General features: G+C 43.9%; 1 protein-coding gene across 1 annotated transcript; it reads left to right on the forward strand.

The window, feature by feature from the left end:
- Positions 1 to 11,320: 11,320 nt before the first annotated feature.
- Positions 11,321 to 12,151, forward strand: LOC124803263 (craniofacial development protein 2-like). Its single transcript, XM_047264447.1, has one exon. The coding sequence runs from the start codon at positions 11,321 to 11,323 to the stop codon at positions 12,149 to 12,151; it is 831 nt and encodes a 276-aa protein (XP_047120403.1).
- The last annotated feature ends 660 nt before the right edge of the window (positions 12,152 to 12,811 follow it).

Genomic DNA, 12,811 nt, shown 5'->3' on the forward strand with positions numbered 1-12,811 from the left:
CACTGTGTAAATTTTGCCAATCAGGTGTGTCAAACTGGGCAGCGTTCACTGTATCGGAACGTGCCGCGTCGTCAATTGTTAAATTTACTGTGGACTTAATTGAATTTGTTTGCTCATCATTAGGATTAAAATCATTACTAGTGATCGGCATGCACTGATTATCTGTAATTAGAGGATTATCACTATGACTCTGAGTGTCGCTAGTATTATCAGTCAAATTATTCGAGTCGGCTTTTTCACTCATTGCACATCGCGAGGTACTGTTAGCAGTTTTTCGCGGCATTTTCGCAAATCAAAGTTAAGCACAAAATCAAACAAAGACAAAGCAAAATTGAACAGATACAATAACAACAAAGAGCAATAAATTGCCGATGATCTGTGAAAGAAAAAATGACAAATTAGTAAATGCGTTGCGCCATTTGCAAACTACATTTAACATTAAATAAATAAGAGCAGATATACAGGGTGTTACAAAAAGGTACGGCCAAACTTTCAGGAAATTCCTCACTCACAAAGAAAGAAAATATGTTATGTGGACATGTGACTGGAAACGCTTACTTTCCATATTAGAGCTCATTTTACTACTACTCTTCAAATCACATTAATCATGGAATGGAAACACACAGCAACAGAACGTACCAGCGTGACTTCAAACACTTTGTTATATGAAATGTTCAAAATGTCCTCCGTTTGCGAGGATACATGCATCCACCCTCCGTTGCATAGAATCCCTGATGCGCTGATGCAGTCCTGGAGAATGGCGTATTGTATCACAGCCGTCCACAATACAAGCACGAAGAGTCTCTACATTTGGTACCGGGGTTGCGTAGACAAGAGCTTTCAAATGCCCCCATAAATGAAAGTCAAGAGGGTTGAGGTCAGGAGAGCGTGGAGGCCATGGAATTGGTCCGCCTCTACCAATCCATCGGTCACCAAATCTGTACGAAGCGTACGAACACTTCGACTGAAATGTGCAGGAGCTCCATCGCGCATGAACCACATGTTGTGTCGTACTTGTAAAGGCACATGTTCTATCAGCACAGGTAGAGTATCCCGTATGAAATCATGATAATGTGCTCCATTGAGCGTAGGTGGAAGAACATGGGGCCCAATCAAGACATCACCACCAATGCCTGCCCACAAGTTCACAGAAAATCTGTGTTGATGACGTGACTGCACAATTGCGTGCGGATTCTCGTCAGCCCACACATGTTGATTGTGAAAATTTACAATTTGATCACGTTGGAATTAAGTCTCATCCGTAAAGAGAACATTTACACTGAAATGGGCATTGACACATTGTTGGATGAACCATTCGCAGAAGTGTACCCGTGGAGGCCAATCAGCTGCTGATAGTACCTGCACAAGCTGTACATGGTACGGAAACAACTGATTCTCCCGTAGCACTCTCCATACAGTGACGTGGTCAACGTTACCTTGTTCAACAGCAACTTCTCTGACGCTGACGTTAGGGTTATCGTCAACTGCACGAAGAATTGCCTTGTCCATTGCAGGTGTCCTCGTCGTTCTAGATCTTCCCCAGTCGCGAGTCATAGGCTGGGATGTTCCGTGCTCCCTAAGACGCCGATCAATTGCTTCGAACGTCTTCCTGTCGGCACACCTTCGTTCTGGAAATCTGTCTCGATACGAGGTGCATTCAAGTTCTAAGGCCTCCGATTTTTTTTCCAATTAACTACTCACCCGAAATCGATGAAACTGGCGTTACTTCTTGACGTAATCGCCCTGCAGACGTACACATGTTTCACAACGCTGACGCCATGATTCCATGGCAGCGGCGAAGGCTTCTTTAGGAGTCTGTTTTGGCCACTGGAAAATCGCTGAGGCAATAGCAGTACGGCTGGTGAATGTGCGGCCACGGAGAGTGTCTTTCATTGTTGGAAAAAGCCAAAAGTCACTAGGAGCCAGGTCAGGTGAGTAGGGAGCATGAGGAATCACTTCAAAGTTGTTATCACGAAGAAACTGTTGCGTAACGTTAGCTCGATGTGCGGGTGTGTTGTCTTGGTGAAACAGCACACGCGCAGCCCTTCCCGGACGTTTTTGTTGCAGTGCAGGAAGGAATTTGTTCTTCAAAACATTTTCGTAGGATGCAGCTGTTACCGTAGTGCCCTTTGGAACGCAGTGGGTAGGGATTACGCCCTCGCTGCCCCAGAACATGGACACCATCATTTTTTCAGCACTGGCGGTTACCCGAAATTTTTTTGGTGACAGTGAATCTGTGTGCTTCCATTGAGCTGACTGGCGCTTTGTTTCTGGATTGAAAAATGGCATCCACGTCTCATCCATTGTCACAACCGACGAAAAGGAAGTCCCATTAATGCTGTCGTTGCGCGTCAATATTGCTTGGCAACATGCCACATGGGCAGCCATGTGGTCGTCCGTCAGCATTCGTGGCACCCACCTGGATGACACTTTTCGCATTTTCAGGTCTTCATGCAGGATTGTGTGCACAGAACCCACAGAAATGCCAACTCTGGAGGCGATCTGTTCAACAGTCATTTGGCGATCCCCCAAAACAATTCTCTCCACTTTCTCGATCATGTCGTCAGACCGGCTTGTGCGAGCCCGAGGTTGGTTTGGTTTGTTGTCACACGATGTTCTGCCTTCATTAAACTGTTGCACTCACGAACGCACTTTCGACACATCCATAACTCTATCACCACGTGTCTCCTTCAACTGTCAATGAATTTCAATTGGTTTCACACCACGCAAATTCAGAAAACGAATGATTGCACGCTGTTCAAGTAAGGAAAACGTCGCCATTTTAAGTATTTAAAACAGTTCTCATTCTCGCCTCTGGCGGTAAAATTCCATCTGCCGTACAGTGCTGCCATCTCTGGGACGTATTGACAATGAACGCGGCCTCATTTTAAAACAATGCGCATGTTTCTATCTCTTTCCAGTCTGGAGAAAAAAAATCGGAGGTCTGAGAACTTGAATGCACCTCGTACAAACATACCGCGCCACGGCTATTGCCCCCTGCTAATCCATACATCAAATGGGCATCTGCCAACTCCGCATTTGTAAACCTTGCACTGACTGCAAAACCACATTCGTGATCAACACTAACCTGTTGATGCTACGTACTGATGTGCTTGATGCTAGTACTGTAGAGCAATGAGTCGCATGTCAACACAAGCACCGAAGTCAACATTACCTTCCTTCAATTGGGCCAACTGGCGGTGAATCGAGGAAGTACAGTACACACTGACGAAACTAAAATGAGCTCTAACATGGAAATTAAGCGTTTCCGGACACATGTCAACGTAACATATTTTCTTTATTTGTGTGTGAGGAATGTTTCCTGGAAGTTTGGCCATACCTTTTTGTAACACCCTGTATAACTGTCTACTTCTCATAAGTTCACAAAAATACGATCCTGGCCGGTTGCCACCCAGTGCAACCTCCCAACAGATAAAAGTATAATTATATAATTCACATTCAGCATAACCTCCCAATAAAAAATTCCATAACCTACCAAAAATACAATCTGACTAACCTCCTAATAAAAAATGTGACTCATATATAACCTTTCAATAATTGACTGTGAATTTAAACTGGTAAACTTTGGACATCATCAGTGCTGTGTCATGGCCCTGAAAGATCATTCTGAATAAATTGAAAATTCTTAACTCAATAAGGTCGCCGGATAACGCAATTATATCTGCTCCTATAAGAAATTTTTCTGGCACGTCCCAGTGCAATGCTGGCCGATAGATTTGTCATGTATAAAAAGAAACAACTGATTTTTCTTTACAATAATCGCGATGACCATGGATTGGAGCCCCCCCCCCCCCATGAACCATGGACCTTGCCATTGGTGGGGAGGCTTGCGTGCCTCAGCGATACAGATAGCCGTACCGTAGGTGCAACCACAACGGAGGGGTATCTGTTGAGATGCCAGACAAACGTGTGGTTCCTGAAGAGGGGCAGCAGCCTTTTCAGTAGTTGCAAGGGCAACAGTCTGGATGATTGACTGATCTGGCCTTGTAACAATAACCGAAACGGCCTTGCCGTGCCGGTACTGCGAACGGCTGAAAGCAAAGGGAAACTACAGCCGTAATTTTTCCCGAGGGCATGCAGCTTTACTGTATGATTACATGATGATGGCGTCCTCTTGGGTAAAATATTCCGGAGGTAAAATAGTCCCCCATTTGGATCTCCGGGCGGGGACTACTCAAGAGGATGTCGTTATCAGGAGAAAGAAAACTGGTGTTCTACAGATCGGAGCGTGGAATGTCAGATCCCTTAATCGGGCAGGTAGGTTAGAAAATTTAAAAAGGGAAATGGATAGGTTGAAGTTAGATATTGTGGGAATTAGTGAAGTTCGGTGGCAGGAGGAACAAGACTTCTGGTCAGGTGACTACAGGGTTATAAACACAAAATCAAATAGGGGTAATGCAGGAGTAGGTTTAATAATGAATAGGAAAATAGGAATGCGGGTAAGCCACTACAAACAGCATAGTGAACGCATTATTGTGGCCAAGATAGATACGAAGCCCACACCTACTACAGTAGTACAAGTTTATATGCCAACTAGCTCTGCAGATGACGAAGAAATTGAAGAAATGTATGATGAAATAAAAGAAATTATTCAGATTGTGAAGGGAGACGAAAATTTAATAGTCATGGGTGACTGGAATTCGAGTGTAGGAAAAGGGAGAGAAGGAAACATAGTAGGTGAATATGGATTGGGGGAGAGAAATGAAAGAGGAAGCCGCCTGGTAGAATTTTGCACAGAGCACAACATAATCATAACTAACACTTGGTTTAAGAATCATGAAAGAAGATTGTATACATGGAAGAACCCTGGAGATACTAAAAGGTATCAGATAGATTATATAATGGTAAGACAGAGATTTAGGAACCAGGTTTTAAATTGTAAGACATTTCCAGGGGCAGATGTGGACTCTGACCACAATCTATTGGTTATGACCTGTAGATTAAAACTGAAGAAACTGCAAAAAGGTGGGAATTTAAGGAGATGGGACCTGGATAAACTGAAAGAACCAGAGGTTGTACAGAGATTCAGGGAGAGCATAAGGGAGCAATTGACAGGAATGGGGGAAATAAATACAGTAGAAGAAGAATGGGTAGCTTTGAGGGATGAAGTAGTGAAGGCAGCAGAGGATCGAGTAGGTAAAAAGACGAGGGCTAGTAGAAGTCCTTGGGTAACAGAAGAAATATTGAATTTAATTGATGAAAGGAGAAAATATAAATATGCAGTAAGTGAAACAGGCAAAAAGGAATACAAACGTCTCAAAAATGAGATCGACAGGAAGTGCAAAATGGCTAAGCAGGGATGGCTAGAGGACAAATGTAAGGATGTAGAGGCCTATCTCACTAGGGGTAAGATAGATACCGCCTACAGGAAAATTAAAGAGACCTTTGGAGATAAGAGAACGACTTGTATGAATATCAAGAGCTCAGATGGAAACCCAGTTCTAAGCAAAGAAGGGAAAGTAGAAAGGTGGAAGGAGTATATAGAGGGTCTATACAAGGGCGATGTACTTGAGGACAATATTATGGAAATGGAAGAGGATGTAGATGAAGATGAAATGGGAGATATGATACTGCGTGAAGAGTTTGACAGAGCACTGAAAGACCTGAGTCGAAACAAAGCCCCCGGAGTAGACAATATTCCATTGGAACTACTGACGGCCGTGGGAGAGCCAGTCCTGACAAAACTCTACCATCTGGTGAGCACGATGTATGAGACAGGCGAAATTCCCTCGGACTTCAAGAAGAATATAATAATTCCAATCCCAAAGAAAGCAGGTGTTGACAGATGTGAAAATTACCGAACTATCAGCTTAATAAGTCACAGCTGCAAAATACTAACGCGAATTCTTTACAGACGAATGGAAAAACTAGTAGAAGCCAACCTCGGGGAAGATCAGTTTGGATTCCGTAGAAACACTGGAACACGTGAGGCAATACTGACCTTACGACTTATCTTAGAAGAAAGAGTAAGGAAAGGCAAACCTACGTTTCTAGCATTTGTAGACTTAGAGAAAGCTTTTGACAATGTTGACTGGAATACTCTCTTTCAAATTCTAAAGGTGGCAGGGGTAAAATACAGGGAGCGAAAGGCTATTTACAGTTTGTACAGAAACAAGATGGCAGTTATAAGAGTCGAGGGACATGAAAGGGAAGCAGTGGTTGGGAATGGAGTAAGACAGGGTTGTAGCCTCTCCCCGATGTTGTTCAATCTGTATATTGAGCAAGCAGTAAAGGAAACAAAAGAAAAATTCGGAGTAGGTATTAAAATTCATGGAGAAGAAATAAAAACTTTGAGGTTCGCCGATGACATTGTAATTCTGTCCGAGACAGCAAAGGACTTGGAAGAGCAGTTGAATGGAATGGACAGTGTCTTGAAAGGAGGATATAAGATGAACATCAACAAAAGCAAAACAAGGATAATGGAATGTAGCCTAATTAAGTCGGGTGATGCTGAGGGAATTAGATTAGGAAATGAGGCATTTAAAGTAGTAAAGGAGTTTTGCTATTTGGGGAGCAAAATAACTGATGATGGTCGAAGTAGAGAGGATATAAAATGTAGGCTGGCAATGGCAAGGAAAGCGTTTCTGAAGAAGAGAAATTTGTTAACATCCAGTATTGATTTAAGTGTCAGGAAGTCATTTCTGAAAGTATTCGTATGGAGTGTAGCCATGTATGGAAGTGAAACATGGACGATAAATAGTTTGGACAAGAAGAGAATAGAAGCTTTCGAAATGTGGTGCTACAGAAGAATGCTGAAGATTAGATGGGTAGATCACATAACTAATGAGGAAGTATTGAATAGGATTGGGGAGAAGAGAAGTTTGTGGCACAACTTGACCAGAAGAAGGGATCGGTTGGTAGGACATGTTCTGAGGCATCAAGGGATCACCAATTTAGTATTGGAGGGCAGCGTGGAGGGTAAAAATCGTAGAGGGAGACCAAGAGATGAATACACTAAGCAGATTCAGAAGGATGTAGGTTGCAGTAGGTACTGGGAGATGAAAAAGCTTGCACAGGATAGAGTAGCATGGAGAGCTGCATCAAACCAGTCTCAGGACTGAAGACCACAACAACAACATACATGGATTGGAGAAATTAGTAAATTCTTTAAATTGAGATGAATGATTGCCAAAAGTTAATTTTTATAAGAAAGATTATTATTAAGAGATTTTTTTAAACATTTACATGGGACTTGATATAACAATGGTACATATCCGCGAGGCTGCTTTTACCTTATTCTACAACGCTCAGGCACCGCCATCGCTCCGCACGACCGGCCCAGCCAGCTCCATACACTGCTCGCTACAACTAATTCCTACTGCTCCACAGTGCCTACTGCATACAACACTGCTCTTTGGTCTGAGATTCTCTTATAACTTACATATCACAGGCAGCGCTCGAGCAATCCATCGAAATTACATCTGCTCGAGTGTGCTAGCAACAAATTCCTTAATCATGGGTCTCTTACAATGTTCTTGCGGCTCTAGGTCTCGGCCTGAGGGTGTCTTTCAGTTTCCTGTCTCTCTCACCCCAGTTCTGCGGGGTCTGATGCAGGATCCTAGCCCAAGGTTGTGGGTGAAGTCCCCAGCGGCAACTGCGGCGGAGGAGGAGATCTCTGTTACGGTGCATATGCTTGGCGGATGGGGCAACGGATCCGGAGTACCGTAGGCGACAGTAGGGTTCAACCTGAACAAGCCGGCAACGCCTGCAACCCACTCAACTCCACACGTAGTTATCTGGAGTACCGTAGGCGACACTAGGGTTCAACCTGAAGAAGTCGGCAATTCCTGCAACCCACTCAACTCCATACGTAGTGACCCATCGCTCCTGTGTTTGGGTCGAGAGAGAGCTATGAACGCTGAGCAAATTCGTGGCTTTTAAATACGACCCAGGCGATGCAGTGCCTGTGGAGAGGACACTCCGCCTGTGCCTGTAAAGATGCAGATAACAACACGGGGAGTCGCAGTTACCGGTTTTAAGCCTTGCGCTGAGGGACGTGAGTGCGGGCGCCAGGGGTGACTCTCGTCGACGGGATAGCCCATTGCGGCTAACTGACTGGTTACCGCCCGCCTCAAGCTGGGCAGCCCCCAGCCAGTAAGGTATGGGTGGAGGTTATACTTAACAGCCGAACTAAGTTAATAATTGGCGCCTTCTACCGACCCCCAGACTCCGATGATACAGTTGCTGAACAGTTCAGAGAAAATTTGAGTCTCGTAACAACAAAATACCCCACTCATACGGTTATAGTTGGTGTGGACTTCAACCTTTCCTCGATACGTTGGCAAAAATACTTGTTCAAAACCGGTGGTAGGCAGAAAACATCTTCCGAGATTGTCCTAAATGCATTCTCCGAAAATTATTTCGAGCAGTTAGTCCACGAACCCACGCGAATTGTAAATGGTTGCGAAAACACACTTGACCTCTTAGCCACAAACAATCCAGAGCTAATAGAGAGCATCATGACTGATACAGGGATTAGTGATCGCAAGGTCGTTGTAGCTATGCTCAATACCGTTTCTTCCAAATCCACCAGAAACAAAAGCAAAATAATTTCATTTAAAAAAGCGCATAAAGTATTACTAGAAACCTTCCTAAGAGACAATCTCCATTCCTTCCGAACTGACTATGCAAATGTAGACGAGATGTGGTTCAAATTCAAAGATATAGTAGCAACAGCAATTGAGAGATTCATACCTCATAAATTGGTAAGAGATGGAACTGATCCCCCATGGTATACAAAACAGGTCCGAACACTGTTGCAGAGGCAACGGAAAAAGCATGCGAAGTTCAGAAGAACGCGAAATCCCGAAGATTGGCTAAAATTTACAGACGCGCGAAATTTGGCACGGACTTCAATGCGAGATGCCTTTAATAGGTTCCACAACGAAACATCGTCTCGAAATTTGGTAGAAAATCCGAAGAAATTCTGGTCGTATGTAAAGTACACAAGCGGCAAGACGCAGTCAATACCTTCGCTGCCCAGTGCCGATGGTACTGTTACCGACGACTGTGCCGCTAAAGCGGAGTTATTGAACGCAGTTTTCCGAAATTCCTTCACCAGGGACGACGAATGGAACATTCCAGCATTTGAAACACGAACAGCTGCTAGCATTAGTTTCTTAGAAGTAGATACCTTAGGGGTTGCGAAGCAACTCAAATCGCTTGATATGGGCAAGTCTTCAGGTCCAGATTGTCTACCGATTAGGTTCCTTTCAGATTACGCTGATACAATAGCTCCCTACTTAGCATTCATATACAACCGCTCGCTCACCGATAGATCTGTACCTACAGATTGGAAAATTGCGCAGGTCGCACCAGTGCTTAAGAAGGGTAGTAGGAGTAATCCATCGAACTACAGACCTATATCATTGACGCCGGTTTGCAATAGGGTTTTGGAGCATATACTGTATTCAAACTGTGGTGTCACCGCCAGACACCACACTTGCTAGGTGGTAGCCTTTAAATCGGTCGCGGTCCATTAGTATACGTCGGACCCGCGTGTCGCCACTGTCAGTGATAGCAGACCGAGCGCCACCACACGGCAGGTCTAGAGAGACGTACTGGCACTCGCCCCAGTTGTACAGCCGACTTAGCCAGAGATGGATCACTGACAACTACGCTCTCATTTGCCGAGACGATAGTTAGCATAGCCTTCAGCTACGTCATTTGCTACGACCTAGCAAGACGCCATAGCAATTGATATTATTTTATATTGTGGTTATAACATGTACCGTCAAGAGAGATGTTCTACAATTGTGGATTAAAGTTAAGTATTACATCAACTACGTACTTTATTTGCTACTATTAATTCCTTTAACAGTTCCAGACCTCACGCCAATCTGCGTGAGCTTAACGCGTGCCTTTCGGCTTCCTCTCATTGTGACTTGGCTGTCTTGCCAAGTCACAACACAAACATTATGAATCACCTCGAAGGGAACGATCTATTGATACGTAATCAGCATGGTTTCAGAAAACATCGTTCTTGTGCAACGCAGCTAGCTCTTTATTCGTACGAAGTAATGGCCGCTATCTCAGGTTGATTCCGTATTCCTTGCTTTCCGGAAAGCTTTTGACACCGTTCCTCACAAGCGACTTCTAATCAAGCTGCGGGCCTATGGGGTATCGTCTCAGTTGTGCAACTGGATTCGTGATTTCCTGTCAAGAAGGTCGCAGTTCGTAGTAATAGACGGAAAATCATCGAGTAAAACTGAAGTGATATGAGGTGTTCCCCAGGGAAGCGTCCTGGGACCTCTGCTGTTCCTGATCTATATAAATGACGTGGGTGACAATCTGAGCAGTTCTCTTAGGTTGTTCGCAGATGATGCTGTAATTTACCGTCTAGTTAGGCCATCCGAAGACCAGTATCAGTTGCAAAGCGATTTAGAAAAGATTGCTGTATGGTGTGGCAGGTGGCAGTTGACGCTAAATAACGAATAGTGTGAGGTGATCCACATGAGTTCCAAAAGAAATCCGTTGGAATTCGATTACTCGATAAATAGTAAAATTTTCAAGGCTGTCAATTCAACTAAGTACCTGGGTGTTTAAATTACGAACAAATTCAGTTGGAAAGACCACATAGATAATATTGTGGGGAAGGCGAGCCAAAGGTTGCGTTTCATTGGCAGGACACTTAGAAGATGCAACAAGTCCACTTAAGAGACAGCTTACACTACACTCGTTCGTCCTCTGTTAGAATATTGCTGCGTGGTGTGGGATCCTTACCAGGTGGGATTGACGGAGGACACCGAAAGGGTGCAAAAAAGGGCAGCTCGTTTTGTATTATCACGTAATAGGGGAGAGAGTGTGGCAGATATGATACGCGAGTTGGGATGGAAGTCATTCAAGCAAAGACGTTTTTCGTCGCAGCGAGATCTATTTACGAAATTTCAGTCACCAACTTTCTCTTCCGATTGCGAAAATATTTTGTTGGGCCCAACCTAAATAGGTAGGAATGATCATCAAAATAAAATAAGAGAAATCAGAACTCGAACAGAAAGGTTTAGGTGTTCGTTTTTCCCGCGCGCTGTTCGGGAGTGGAATGGTAGAAAGATAGTATGATTGTGGTTCGATGAACCCTCTGCCAAGCACTTAAATGTGAATTGCAGAGTAGTCATGTAGATGTAGGTGTACCAGTCCGTCCCCCACCTTGCGCTTCTATGGGTGTATGGAGCAGCAAGCATCTCGCAGTGCTTGATACAAGGTGGGTTACTGAGGCACCTGGAAAAACAACAATAAAGTAGCTCATATGAGCAAAACCAACTATTCAATAACCCGATTTGCCACCTGGAATGTCAGAACTATGTTACCCGGATATGACACTCCTACAGATGCTGCCCCTATAGTCAGAAAAACAGCCATAATTGACAGAGAACTCCTGCGTCTTTGCGTTGATGTAGCTGCATTACAGGAAACTCGTCTCTCTGGGGAAGGCAGCCTGCGTGAAGATAATAGCACCTTTTTCTGGAAAGGGAGAGAAATTGGAGAAAGACGTGAACACGGAGTTGGCTTTGCAGTGCGAAACAGTTTTCTCAGCTGCTGCGAACAAACAAAATCTATGTCTGAACGATTAACAACTTTGAGATTAAAGACAACATCAGGCCCCGTCACATTAATCTCTGCATATGCTCCCACTATGAAAGCGCCACCTGAAGTCAAAGACATGTTCTATGAAGACCTGCGGAAATGCCAGGAGAATGTTCGTGGATCAGATAAACTCATGTTACTGGGAGACTTTAATGCCAGGGTTGGGAATAAACGGAACAACTGGACCCACTGCATTGGCCCATACGGCATTGGAAATATGAATGAGAACGGTCAGCGACTGCTAGAACTTTGCACCTCTCTTTCTCTCTGCATCACTAACACTTACTTCCAGAATAGAGACGTGCACAAAGTAACATGGAAACACCCACGTTCAGGCCATTGGCATCAGCTCGACTTCATCATAACCAGAAGAAGCGACCTACGTCATGTCCTTAATTCCCGCACATATCACAGTGCTGACTGTGATACTGATCACTCTTTAGTTATGACCAAATCACGGTTCACACCAAAGAAGATTCACTCAGCTGAGAGCGTTTGTCGAAGAGTGAAGATCAACACCAAAGCCATTCAAGAAGATACGCTATAAAAAAAGTTCTGTGAAGAAATTGAGATGAAACTGAATCCTGAGCAATTTATAACTGCACAGAGCACCGAAAATATGTGGCATCTAGCTAAAGAAAATATTATGCAGATAGCTATTGGAACATTTGGGATGCAGGGTAGGACTCAAAGTGACTGGTTTACTGAATGTGAAAGTGAGTTGCGTCCATATATAGACAAGAAACGTAATGCTCATATACAGGTTATGAATAATCCTAAAGACCAACGAGCAATAGCTGAATACAAGGCCTGCAAAGCAGATCTACAACGAGTTTCTCGCCATTGCGCAAATAGATATTTGACCAACCTTTGTAAAACTATTCAGATCTGCCGAGACAAAGGAGATTATAGTGGCATGTATCAAGGCATCAAAAAGGCCCTTGGACTAACAAGCAGAAAGTTCGTTGCATTAAAAGATCTAAATGGAGACCCAATCAACAATAAAAACCAGCAACTAGATAGATGGGTGCAGCACTATGCTAAACTATACTCAGAAGAGGTCAACATTTCTTCAGAAGCTCTGGGTACTTTACCAACTTACCCAGTTATGTCTGAGCTTGATGATCCTACCACTGTTGACGAATTAAAACTCGCACTTAAAAGCCTAAAGCTAGGCAAGAGTACAGGCCGTGATAACTTACCAGCA

The sequence above is a fragment of the Schistocerca piceifrons genome, chromosome 6 (assembly GCF_021461385.2).
Source record: "Schistocerca piceifrons isolate TAMUIC-IGC-003096 chromosome 6, iqSchPice1.1, whole genome shotgun sequence".
NCBI lineage: Eukaryota > Metazoa > Arthropoda > Insecta > Orthoptera > Acrididae > Schistocerca > Schistocerca piceifrons.